The 14,065-nt window shown below is 42.1% G+C and overlaps 1 protein-coding gene across 2 annotated transcripts in view; it reads left to right on the forward strand.

Moving 5' to 3' along the window:
• The window catches only part of LOC144754857 (uncharacterized), a 1,464,081-nt gene that overhangs the window by 644,632 nt on the left and 805,384 nt on the right, over positions 1–14,065 (forward strand). For both annotated transcript variants that reach the window (XM_078643119.1, XM_078643120.1), the window contains exon 12: positions 3,673–3,743. In XM_078643119.1, the coding sequence (XP_078499245.1) occupies positions 3,673–3,743 (71 nt within the window). The remainder of the gene's footprint in view (positions 1–3,672; positions 3,744–14,065) is intronic.

Below are 14,065 nucleotides of genomic sequence, written 5' to 3' on the forward strand. Positions count from 1 at the left end.
AATAATTGTTCAGTGCAATAACAAAAATATGCAGGAGCGCTTGTGGGCAGCTGCTGATTCCACATTAAAGGAAGCCATAAAGATTGCTAAAGTTGTGGAGGAATCAGAGAAATGTATGAGGGAAGTGCAAAAAATAAGCAACAGGGAAAACATAGACATAACAGAAGTGGACTGCGAGTCTGAGTTGGTTAATTTTGTCAAGAGGAAAGCAACAATTTCAACTGTGCCACCTGATAAAAATGCAAGTTCAAGAACCACAGTATTCACTCAAGGCAGATCCACCGCATGTTTTTGCTACCGCTTCGGCAGCAGCTTTCACACAGGAGACTCCAAATCTTGTTTTGCTTTTGGAAAAGATTGATGTTCTTTTGGGCGTAAAGGCCGTTTTGCTCGAATCTGCAAGGCAAGCAAAGGAAGGGTGGCAGCAGTTGAGGAATCGGCAGAACTCATGGAGCAGAGGGTTCTCATGATGGACTCAGAATATGTTGGCCAAATTGAACTTGGGGAACTTGATCATTCCAAGAGATACTTACGTCCCAGAGCAGATTTTGTGGTGGATGGGAGAACAGTAACACTGATGGTGGACTCAGGCTCCTTGTACACCATTATTTCAAAAAGATCTTTTTGATGAAGTGTGGCCGGGCAGAGTGTTGAAAGCCACAGATGTGGTATTGAAAGGTTATCAAGGAGCCAACTTTGGTGTGATGGCTTATTTTAATGCTAACATTGAGTTTTGCAAGAGAAACACGAAAGGGAAACTTTATGTTGCAAGTGATGGTCCACCTATTTTGGATTGGGCTCATCAATATGACTTACACATAGTGGTGAATCCAAGAGCCTCCGAGCAAGTCATCATTGTGGATGAGGGTGATGTGAGTGATGTACCCACAAAATATTCTTAAGGAAAGATGCCATTCCGGTAAGACATAGCTCCAGGAAAGTACCAATCGCTATGAGGGAGGAAGTTAAAAAGATCATTGACCAAATGGTTAGTGATGGTGCAATCGAACCTGTGGAAGGAACACAATGGTTATCCCCTGTTGTGATCACAAAAAAAGCTGATTGGTCTTCGAGATTCTGTATTGACCTCTGCAGCTTAAACCAGAATGTGGTCATGTAACGGTTTCCCCTCCCCAACATCACAGAGCTAGTCTTCTTACTGGCCAAGGGGAAATATTTCTCTAAATTAGAACTCAAGATTGCTTATAACCACTTAATGCTACATCCAGACTTGAAATATCTTACTGCGTTTGTCACAGCGGATGAAGTATTCTAATTTATTATGTTTCCCTTCGGTTTGTCATCAATGGCTAGCGTGTTTCAAAGGCTTATTTCGAAAGTGTTGGCTGGGATCGGAAATGTCATATTTTTTCGGGATGCATTCTTTGAAGATAGCACTGCTTCTCACAATGACATGTTACGTGAAGTGCTCACCAAATCGTAAGAGGCTGGCCCCACCTTGTGGAAAGAGCAGTGGATGTTCCTGGTGAGTGAGGTCGAGTACCTAGGGTACTGCATTTACAGTGAGGGAGTAAGACCAAAATAAATTTAGTGTGTGCCATTGTTAATACAGAACCCCCCAGTGACAAGGATATGTTGCACTCTTTTATGGGCATGGTAGAATACTTTGCCAATTTTGTGAGAGACGTTGCCAGTAAATCTAAACTGTTAAGGGAGTTACTTAGGAAAGGAAGGAAGTTTGAGTGGGGAACTGCCCAACAGAGAGCTCACTCCACTATTAAAGAAGATATTTTGAATGCCAAGATACTAACTCCATTTCAGTGTAACCTCAAAGACAGTGCTTACGGTAGATGCTAGTGCAGTCAGGTTGTGTACTGTGCTTTTGCAGTTACATTGAGGGGTGAAAAGAACTGTAACTTTTGCATCTCGTTCGCTGATGAATACTGAAAGGAATTATACGGTCACAGAGTGGGAGGCATTGGCTGCAGTTTGGGCTACTACCCATTTCCCCACAAGATCAAGATGGTTTGAGGTGGCATTCTTGAAGAAAATATGTACAAAAATTACCATTGCTTTATTGGAAGACGTATTTAGGAGGGAAGGAGTGCCTGTGAAGCTTATTACTGACAATGGTAGGCAACTCACCTCAGGTGAAATGAGGACATTTTTGGCACATGGTGGGGTGTAACATGTGTTTACGTCTCTGTATAACCCGCAGAGCAATAATCAGGTGGAAGGAATCAACAGATTGGTGAAGGGTACCATGGAGTTGACTGGTATAGCGGGACAGAGTGTGCAGAGTGCAATGAAAGATATGCTGTGGGCATAGCGCACCACACCCAATGCAGCAACAGGTAAGACACCTATTGAGATGATGAGGGACAGGAAACTTAGCACAAAACGGTTTCCTTCCTGGTTATCGAGGTGTGGTGACAAGTAAGTAACCAAAGCAGGCCTTGAGTCCTTGATTTCAAAGGGGTGGAAATAATAATTTGTCAGTACAGGCAGGGTTGGTAGCAGGCCTGTGTTTGCCAAATTTGAATGATGACGAGTCCCAGGTGACTGATAATTGCAGTGAGAATGTTGTGAAGGTGCCTCTAGCAAAGCCTGTGCTGCACAATGTAGAGGGTATTGATGGACAAGGAGAAATTTAGTCGGGTGGAAGAGGAAGAAGATGTGGTAGGCCTCCCAGATGGCTTGATAATAACATGTGTAGCCACTTGGGGAAGGTGTTGGTGTGTTCTTTTTGGGGGCATACGGGTGGTGGGTGGTGTCTCATGTATGGGGTTCCTCTTGTGTTCCTGTATGTTCTTCTGTCGGTGTTTGTGTGCTTACCCTGGCAATGTGGGAGGTGTGGTCATTTATATATATTATGATGAAAGAACAGGGATGTGTTATTATATAACTTAGTCTTTTTTCCCTCTTTCCCTGGTGTACTAGTCCGTAGTAGAATGTGGGGATAGTTACATAGGTGGGTTCCAGGTCGGTTGAGATCAGTTGGGGCTGTTGGTGTCTGGCTGTTCAGGCACAGGGTTCCTATGCTCCATTAAAGATAAAGAATCCAACACATTGGACTATGTGTTGTTCTTGGACTGGAGAGACTACAACACTACCTTTTGGTTGAGACAGGCTGGCCCCAGCAGACAGGCTGTCATGGGACTAGGGCCCAGGAGGTAGCAGCCATAATGGGCTGGTCGACTGGCGGTGGTCATGGAAAGTACAAGCCACACGGGTAATTAGACGAGCTGCTTCTGTATGTTGCTGCTTCCAACCCTGCGCCACAGTAACTACCTTATCACAGCTCACTAAATCCAATTAAGTCCAATTCCCTGACTCACCCGCCACGGTAACTACCTTATCACAGCTCACTAAATCCAATTAAGTCCAATTCCCTGACTCACCCGCTACCTATGTCACCTCACACACTGGACGAAAGGCCATCAATGTTGGCCCACTCCTGCTTCTCCGGGTGGGCCGCTATGGCACTGGAGCGATCTCCAGCTGGTACGTCTCCCTTCAGAGTTCTGAGCTTTCAGGCTGTCTTTCCAATTCCAACGAAGCTCTGGGACATTTATACTTATTTTATTATCATTTACTCTTTTTTCATGCATTTCCTCTTTGAATGCCTTTAACATATATATTTTTTCAAAATTATGATGAGATTAAATTCAATACTGAATAAGAGACGCATGTTTCATATTTTCTTTCCAGGTCCCCTCACTAATGAGAAGCATGTAGTAAACACCAGATGTTCTCCTATAGGACCAGAAGACATTTCAATGGTAAGTTCTACTACTAGTGCATTTGTTTACATTAGTTTTATGAATTTGGTTTTACTATTGCCCAATTAGCAGCCTTCCTACACATTTTAACTATTTGCAATGTGGAAGCATTCCTTAGTCACCTCCACCATGCCACACTTCTTAACAGACTATTGTATGTTAAGGAGTGTGGCATGTTGCAGGTGACACCCTTCAATATGATAGAGCAGATCTTGTAGGTGATTTGGGCTTACAAAGGTGCCAATTTAGTTTCAAGTGTCTGTAGTTTTTGGAGCCCAGTCAATACAGTCGTATTTTCTCAATCTCTTGAGTCATGCTCCTGTGTGAGATATGATTTTTAGTGGTGTAATAGTAAGGCCTCTATTTAGAATTTGGTGGGGGGGTACTACGTCGCATCATCACACTGCCTGTCACTGCCATATAAAATCAGGCTGCACAGGGCAGTGAAAACTGCAAAATGACTCCCATGCCATGGGAGAAAACTCCTATTTAGAGGCAGGTCAAAAAAACAAAAGTTGAAAGTTTGAGGCACGGATCTGTTATGTTGATGGTAGCTCCTGAATCCAAGAAATGTCCTCTTAGATATTGGACATCTCTAAAATTGGGGGGCAGTGTACCCGTGCCATGGCAAGTGTAAAGTACTCCACCATGGCAAATGGTACAGGCTCCATCTACCGAAGTGTAAATTGGGCCCAAGTTAGGGATGTATTTGAGGCCGGGTTGTTACTGCAGTCTAGGTACAACAAGACCCTGACCTTGATGACAGTTCTTAAGTTTTACTCTTGGAGGTTTATTTTGACATATTGGAAAAGTTAGATTTGGTGCCATGCAGTGTACATATGTACCCAGAACTGAGCCGCAGATCTGAGTTTACCAAAGTATATGAAGTGGAAGGGTAAGAAATCTCCAAGACAGTTCTGCTCAGTACATAGCTGCATGCCATACCATGTTAGAAGCAGGCTCTTCAGATCAACAGTGTTGTTCCATCATATTTGCCCTTGTGGAGAATTGAAGGGTCTTTTGTGAGCAGAGAATGACACAGAGTACAGTACTGTTGGTCTCCAAAATCCCACATGGTGGGTGGAATAATGTTCAGTAATATGTTCTTGCATATCCTATTTGTGCTCAACACAATTCCTTGCACTCTAAACATTTTGGGTATTTGCAGCCTTTGCAGATGTCCCCTGTATCATGGTACAAGATCTTGACAGATTTCATTACTTATCTTCCCCCTTCCGAAGGTTATCAAGTGATAATGACGACCATAGACATGTTTTCAGCGAGTTTTCTTTTTTTATCCCTTTAAAAAAATATTAGCAGCTGAAGCATTGGCCCAGTGCTTTTTGACAGATGCATTTACATGGATTACCTCATACTATCATCACTGATAGGAGCCCCCAGAATCTGTCAGTCTTTCGGAAGACTTTATGTAAAGCATTGGGAATCAAACAAGCTCAATCTTTTGTTAGACATACTTAATTCAGTGGCTAGACTGAGTGAACTTATCAGAGTTGTAAGTAGTATTTACATTCATATTGTAATTCTACTAGAGATGATTGAGTTTCCAATCTTACAATTGCAAATCATTGTCCTAGTAAGGTATCACCATTCTGTTGTATGCAAGGTTTCCATCCAAGATTGCTTCCATCTCCTTCTCTTAAAAAATAATAGATAGTAGGCTAATTCAGTAAGCTTCTCAAGTAGATCCTGCAGCTACAGAATACTTGAGTCAATTACGAAGACATAGATTACTTTCTTCATACTATTTATAGCCTACCAATGCCATGATAAAGATATATCACATTTTTAGTTCTTTTGCTATTGCATGATAGTAAAATAGTAAAAACCGTTACAAAAATCAAGTAAATCATTTTGATGATACATTTGTAATAAAGTTGCAGTGTATAAAATTCATTATTAAAAATGTTTTTGTTGATAAAATAAAATAAAGACACTGGGCCTGATTCACAAAGGTAAAGTTAGACACAAGCATAACTTTATGACTGTCAGTATTCACAAAGGGCATTTAAGAGTAGTAAATGCCCTTTGTGAATACTGAAAGTCGCAAAGTTAGACTTTCAGTATTCACAAAGGGCATTTACGAGTAGTAAATGCCCTTAGTGAATACCGAAAGTTGTGAAGTTAGACTTTCAGAATTCACAAATGGCATTTACGAGTAGTAAATGCCCTTTGTCAATATCGAAAGTTGTAAAGTTAGTCTTTCCTCTAACTTTACCTGTGTGAATTGGGCCCCCAGTGTGTAAAATGTAATAGTACATTTCTTTAAAAATCGAGAAATATAATTTGTGAATGAAGTGTCTTCATGAACTACATAGATTTAATGGAGAGGCATGAGAAACAAAGCATGATTCATAAATTTCACGAAACTTCTTGGGCATGGCTTGGACAGCCAGTATCACGGACGCTCATTAGCAGAGCTCTGCATGGACCCTCTGTACTCCAGTGATTATCCACGTAACTGTCTGCCATCAGGACCTCTCCTACAGTTTCAGTGACCTTTAGTGTGGGGTGAAGCTGTGTAGGTGTCCTGAAACAATGGAATACCTCACTGTGCTATCCTGCCAGTCAGGTTGCTACTGAGCCGCAAGTGCTGAAAGGGAATGGACAACCTGCGTGCGAGGCCCTCAGAGCAAAGGACGCTGACCAAGCAAAGACTGAGGGGGTGATGCTGCAGATGCTACTTCTGGCCCCCCTGGGTGCCCCATACTGAGGAGACACTGTAGAGGTGGCTGTGCGGGCCTTGCTGCCGCTTGCGGGCTGACTCTCAAAGCCTGGGCCTGATGGTTCATGGGAGCATACCACGATGGTTCATGGGAGCATACCACAGTCCTACTCTGTTTTTGCCCCTCTCCCAGCCTTCGAGTTTAGACACTAATTGCCTGGCCCTGATAGTGAAGATGCCTCCTGGGCTCTGGGAGTAGCTGCGGTGCCGGTTGGGGGTCCAGTTGTGAAGGTCATCTTTGGGGTGGTGCTGGATCTGCTCCCGCGAGTCACAGGAAATAGATGGAGAGGTGGACTAGCCTGGACCTGACCTAGGTGAGCTTGAGTCGCTGACTTGCATCATTAATTCAGACACACATATCCCCAAGAACTACAGACAGTTGGTGCCACTTAGGTAGGGGCTGGCCACCTGGACTGCCTTGTTCCCGGAGCTACAATTGGGGAGCGGTCTCTCCCCCAGCCATGATAGCATTGTACTCCTTTGGCGGTATTGATCTGCGGGGTGCCCTGTGAGCATGGCCGTCTGGGCCAGAGCAGTGGGGGGGGGGGGGGGGACGGTGGAGCAGCAGAACCCAGACTGCCTCTGTGAGACCTTATGCTGGTCTCCCCCCTTTTGTTCCGGCTCACTGCATGTGACCGGCCTCTTGGCCTGGACCTCCTGCAGGTTCTGTTTAGGACTGTCCATGGCATCCTTGAGTTGCCCATCTTATGGCCTGCAACCATATTCTTACCTACTGCATGATATTGCTCCCTCCACTGGGCTGTGTTGTGACCATGTTGGGGGTCACAAAATGCCTTCCCTCTTAACCTCATTTACACCCTTCACTGGAAGTGTGCATGACAGAAGTGAACCACGTTACCCCTGCTAATCCTCGAAGTGCATCTGCCTTACTGCCTCCGGCCCCCTTTCACGAATCATGATAAACTGTCTCTGTCATCACGGGATTCCCAGCTCATGCTACCACGAGGCGTTGGTAAGGGAGGCCTATCTCCACTGCCGGCAGTGTCTTTCGGAGTCTCCACTCTGCTGATATGGGTAAAGAAAAGACTACCCGTCAGACTACCTCTCAAACTGGAGGAGACCGGAGGAGGAATCAGTGGTTTCTTGTTTTCTGGACACCTAGCCATTATCCTCCAAGCCTTTCAAACCTCACAAGTGGCAGTTGAAACTAAAATTGGAGTGTAGTATGGCCTAAGGCCTGCTTTGCGCGCATGTTATTTTAGCATTGCTTATTAGAAGTTTAAACGCCATTTTACCTTTTGCTGCTTTTTCACAAGATACTACATAGCTGTTTTTGTAAGTTAGCTTTCGTGAAGGTCTACATATGAGAAAGGGCTTTGTTTTCAACATCTCTAGACTTACATTGTGCCCCTAGTCTGCACAGTGAGTGCTGAAGCCGTCAAGGTTATCAAAACATGGTAGCTGTTTTTCGACATGATCGAGTCACGCTTTCTAGACACAACAATTTGGCAGCTGTGAGCCAACTAAGATTCTGGCGCCCTTTTTATTACACACTTGCCATGATTTCACACATTTGGAAGAATTTCCGTTTCCAGGTATGCAGAGAGCTTATGCTGATCCAGATGTGACTCACTCTGTCTGAGCGGAAAGCTAATGAGGTTCCCCTAACATGCCTAAGAGACCTTCTTTAGTTTATAATACATAGTTCCTATATAGGGAGGGTGTTAAAGCTAGGTGCTATAAGACCTGTTTTCACCATCATTGTAATATGATTTCTCCTTTTGTATTTTATGGAATTGTAACAATGCTGACCATATTATTTTTAATCATATGTCTGCTTCTGTTGGCTAAGATACTGCACCTGAGATCACGTTGTTAAAAAAAATATTTTAACCTTGCCGTGTCTCTTCGTTACTCCTGTTGTGGACTGGTATGAGAGTATAACAAAAGAGTTTGAGTTTGTACTAAGTCGCATGTTCTAGTTTGTCTAATCATTGGTTACTTTTGCTAAAGGACGAAGAGCTAATGTGACACTGATGCTAGCTGGTTGGGGGTTTTCCAGGTAGTGAGGTGAGTTTCTGGTACACCACAATTCACTGATGTCCTAGGTCTCTGTGCACAGTTCTGTGTATGAGCAGGGTCCTTGCAACAGGAGCAGTGTGCTTGTACGTGGCGCTACTCTGTCAGGACCTCAGAAATGCAATGACCTTGATTACGAAGGCTGAATCCTAAATCTCTGCAGTGGAGGATGAGGTCATATCTGTTGTGTATCGATTTAGATTCCGTATGAATTTTCCGATTCATGCCCTAATATAGGTACAATTCACATTGCCCTTATATAGCGGAGCGGAGGAGAGTCCAAAAGGGAGTGTGGTGAATTCGTAATTCGATATATATCTGACAGACGATGACCTGGATAGGCACTTGAACAGGGTGAACACCATTATACTTGGCTTCGCCTCTGAAGGGTATTAATTAAATTTTAAAAAAATCGAGAATTGCCCATCTCAACGTCCTCTTTCTAGGATATGAACTATCAAGTGAAGGCAAAAGCTTGGCAGCCAACTTTTTAGAAAAGTGTGCGCTGCTCCAACCTCCAAAAACGCTGAAAAACTTACAGTTGATTCTAGGTTTCCTGAATTTCAGAAGAACTTACATTCTGAACTACGCAGAAAGGGTTAAGCCTCTCTATGAATTAATCAAACCTGATTTCAAAACCATTCATTGGAAAAAAAAGCATACAGAAATTTTGCGTTCACTCCAAACAGACATGTTAGCAACGCAGTATAGTCGTAACTTCCGTACCTGCCTTAGAGGCAGTGACAAAAGCAAGCATTCCAAATGCTAAAGTTTTACATCGGAGATGGATACAATGGGTTAATTCTCTTACTGCAACTGATGTTGAATACGTTTTTGATCCTTATTTGAAAACACAAGCATTTCTACAATACGAACAAGAATGTCTTCTGCCTACTGAAATTCTGACTCTAGACCAGTATGAATGTATAATTTATACTGACGGATCAGCAACCCGCTACAGAGGGTAAACAAGCTTATAGTGCTGCATGTGCGATCGTTAAAGGTTATATGCGCGATGGCAAATTCAGACCTATGGTCTCGAAAGCCAACAATTCTGTCTTGAGTTTGTCCCGACCAAAGAAAATAGGTGCCACTAGAGCTATTTTTAATTTTTTTAACCTACAGTGCATTCCAGTAGCCACTTAACTGAGGTTTGGAGATTGGGAAAAAGCTCCGGCATCCAGCGTGAAGAAGCCCGATTCTGTAGGAAAATCCTGGGTGCCCCAATTTCCTCTTCAGAATTTATTTGTCATGAGGAACTCAACCTCCCATACGTATGTGACTTTATTAGATCTAGACCAGTTCTCTTCTGGTTAAGGATCTGGAGAAACGACTCAGCAACTCTAACTCAAAATATAATAAAAGACTGTCTTAAATGTGATCATGGCATGTCAATCCCCTGGCTCGCGGATGTCTTAAAAAGACTGCGCGATGTGAACAGGGAAGATCTTTTTTCCGATCCCCGTAAGATTGAACCTAAAGATAAAATCGAGGTCAGACAAGCACTGTATGCACTTTATAGTTCAGATCGGATGGAAAGAGAAGCTCTCAAATCTACTGTTGTGAATTATCAGAAAAATGATCTAAGCAGGAGCAAACTTGCACAATACCTCACCTTACCCATGACGAACTGGGAGAGATCACTGCTTTTCCGGCTAAGGGCAGGTTCTATAAAATTTTTGCTGGGATTTCCCCTGGGTTATCAGCATACAAAAGATTACAAGCCATGCCCATGTGATGGTATTAGTAAACAGAATGATTTGCACTTTCTATTCTTCTGTAAATTTTATCTAAAATATATTAATTGGTTTTTAACTCCGTATTTTAGGCAACATAGACCCCTCTCATTAGGGGAATCTTATGCAATGTTATTGTCCCTGGATACAGATGAACTAATTTTTCGCACTAGCACTTTTTTGAGAATTATAATATGTGCACGCAAAACGATGGAAAGCCCTTGAAAATTGTCTGATGAGAAATTCTCCAGTTTTTTTTTTTTTTTTTTTAACAATTTATGAATTTTTATACTTGTCTTTGTTGTGTAAATATATGTTTTATTGTGGTACTTTTATGAATTTTATGAAATTCGAATAAAGGTCTTTTGAACTGAACTGAACATTCTGAACTACGCAGAAAGGGTTAAGCCTCTCTATAAATTAATCAAACCTGATTTCAAAACCATTCATTGGAAAAAAAAGCACACAGAAATTTTGCGTTCACTCCAAACAGACATGTTAGCAACGCAGTATAGTCGTAACTCCCGTACCTGCCTTAGAGGCAGTGACAAAAGCAAGCATTCCAAATGCTAAAGTTTTACATCGGAGATGGATACAATGGGTTAATTCTCTTACTGCAACTGATGTTGAATACGTTTTTGATCCTTATTTGAAAACACAAGCATTTCTACAATACGAACAAGAATGTCTTCTGCCTACTGAAATTCTGACTCTAGACCAGTATGAATGTATAATTTATACTGACGGATCAGCAACCCGCTACAGAGGGTAAACAAGCTTATAGTGCTGCATGTGCGATCGTTAAAGGTTATATGCGCGATGGCAAATTCAGACCTATGGTCTCGAAAGCCAACAATTCTGTCTTGAGTTTGTCCCGACCAAAGAAAATAGGTGCCACTAGAGCTATTTTTAATTTTTTTAACCTACAGTGCATTCCAGTAGCCACTTAACTGAGGTTTGGAGATTGGGAAAAAGCTCCGGCATCCAGCGTGAAGAAGCCCGATTCTGTAGGAAAATCCTGGGTGCCCCAATTTCCTCTTCAGAATTTATTTGTCATGAGGAACTCAACCTCCCATACGTATGTGACTTTATTAGATCTAGACCAGTTCTCTTCTGGTTAAGGATCTGGAGAAACGACTCAGCAACTCTAACTCAAAATATAATAAAAGACTGTCTTAAATGTGATCATGGCATGTCAATCCCCTGGCTCGCGGATGTCTTAAAAAGACTGCGCGATGTGAACAGGGAAGATCTTTTTTCCGATCCCCGTAAGATTGAACCTAAAGATAAAATCGAGGTCAGACAAGCACTGTATGCACTTTATAGTTCAGATCGGATGGAAAGAGAAGCTCTCAAATCTACTGTTGTGAATTATCAGAAAAATGATCTAAGCAGGAGCAAACTTGCACAATACCTCACCTTACCCATGACGAACTGGGAGAGATCACTGCTTTTCCGGCTAAGGGCAGGTTCTATAAAATTTTTGCTGGGATTTCCCCTGGGTTATCAGCATACAAAAGATTACAAGCCATGCCCATGTGATGGTATTAGTAAACAGAATGATTTGCACTTTCTATTCTTCTGTAAATTTTATCTAAAATATATTAATTGGTTTTTAACTCCGTATTTTAGGCAACATAGACCCCTCTCGTTAGGGGAATCTTATGCAATGTTATTGTCCCTGGATACAGATGAACTAATTTTTCGCACTAGCACTTTTTTGAGAATTATAATATGTGCACGCAAAACGATGGAAAGCCCTTGAAAATTGTCTGATGAGAAATTCTCCAGTTTTTTTTTTTTTTTTTTTAACAATTTATGAATTTTTATACTTGTCTTTGTTGTGTAAATATATGTTTTATTGTGGTACTTTTATGAATTTTATGAAATTCGAATAAAGGTCTTTTGAACTGAACTGAACATTCTGAACTACGCAGAAAGGGTTAAGCCTCTCTATAAATTAATCAAACCTGATTTCAAAACCATTCATTGGAAAAAAAAGCACACAGAAATTTTGCGTTCACTCCAAACAGACATGTTAGCAACGCAGTATAGTCGTAACTCCCGTACCTGCCTTAGAGGCAGTGACAAAAGCAAGCATTCCAAATGCTAAAGTTTTACATCGGAGATGGATACAATGGGTTAATTCTCTTACTGCAACTGATGTTGAATACGTTTTTGATCCTTATTTGAAAACACAAGCATTTCTACAATACGAACAAGAATGTCTTCTGCCTACTGAAATTCTGACTCTAGACCAGTATGAATGTATAATTTAAACTGACGGATCAGCAACCCGCTACAGAGGGTAAACAAGCTTATAGTGCTGCATGTGCGATCGTTAAAGGTTATATGCGCGATGGCAAATTCAGACCTATGGTCACAAAAACGCAATCTCTAGGAGATTGTATAGCTCAGCGAGCTGAACTATAAGCATTCAAAATGGCACTTGAAAATACGGATTGCGAATTCCACACACTCATAGTGCGCAATTCTTTTTATTGTGTTCAATCATACAATGAATATTTACAGAACTGCCTTCAAAATGGTTTCAAAGATGCAAAAGGTGGCACAATGAAGCATAAAACGCTTTGGGAATAAATAGTTCAGTTGCGAAACGGACTACAAAACACTCACGTGATACACACACTGAGTCATCAACGTAATGGCGTTCACACTGAAGGGAATTCGGCCACAGTATCATTACTAATACAATGGTACTGGTAGCCAGGCATTAGGAAACAAACCCAGAACTATGTTTTGGATTGTGAAATATGTCAAATATGCCAAAAGATTAACGTTTCTACTGTGAAACATCCTGCGCAGACGCCCCTGTTAATCTCAGATAAACCATTAGCATGTGCTTACCTGAACCACTGAGGTCCCTTACAAAGGGATGGTAACTATAAATATATCATGGTGGCAGTGAATTCGTGTTCAAGGTTCCTTTGGATGTGGCCTCAGTTCTTGGCTGACAATCGAATTGTTATAAAAGATTTGCGAGTCTTTTTCAGCACATACGCAATTGGCACGCTACATTCTGACCAGGGTCCTGCGTTCAGCTCTCGAGCTTACAAAGAGGCCATGACCAGTTTGGGGGTTGCATTGGGGTATTCTAGTCCATTGCATCCTGAGGGAATTTCGGTTGTGGAGTAAAAAAAAAGGACATAAAGCAATCTATAACAGCTAGGGTATTAGGTTTGGGTGACGGGTGGGTCAAACATCTAATAAGTGTCCAACGTAGTCTTAACAACTTGTTCTCTAGGAGGTATCACTCTGTATGAGGTCCTTTTTGGGACAAGAATGCTGGTCTCGGACCTTGATTGTCACACATCAGTGGTGCAACAAAAGAAACTTGACATCAAAGATCGTTTGGCTGTTTTACAAGACGTAAATGAACTAAGAACGAAACAAAGCAACGTGTTCCTGAAGCCAACCACCACTGGGGAAAAAACAACCGTCCCAGCAAGGCCTGTCTGGATCCCAAAGCTTGGTGATCTAGTCAGAGAAAAGATCGCGGACACGAAGGAATTTGGGCCTTCTTACAGACAACCAGTACCTGTCCTAAGCAATCCACGGATCAAGAACAGTTTTGCTGCCACCCCTTGCTGGTAAAGAGGAGAACAGGTCTGTGTCTATCGACCTGATCAAACCACACTATGTGGCCGATACTAAGCAGTAGGCCACGTGGACTCCGACCAAGTAGCTGATGCACTCCTCTAGCAACAATCCAAGAGGTTCAAACTGAGAGACTCATCAACATTGACGAATCTGCAGTGAGAAAAGAAGGACTAAGTAATAAA

Source organism: Lissotriton helveticus, chromosome 5_1 (genome assembly GCF_964261635.1).
Source record: "Lissotriton helveticus chromosome 5_1, aLisHel1.1, whole genome shotgun sequence".
NCBI classification, from domain to species: Eukaryota; Metazoa; Chordata; class Amphibia; order Caudata; family Salamandridae; genus Lissotriton; species Lissotriton helveticus.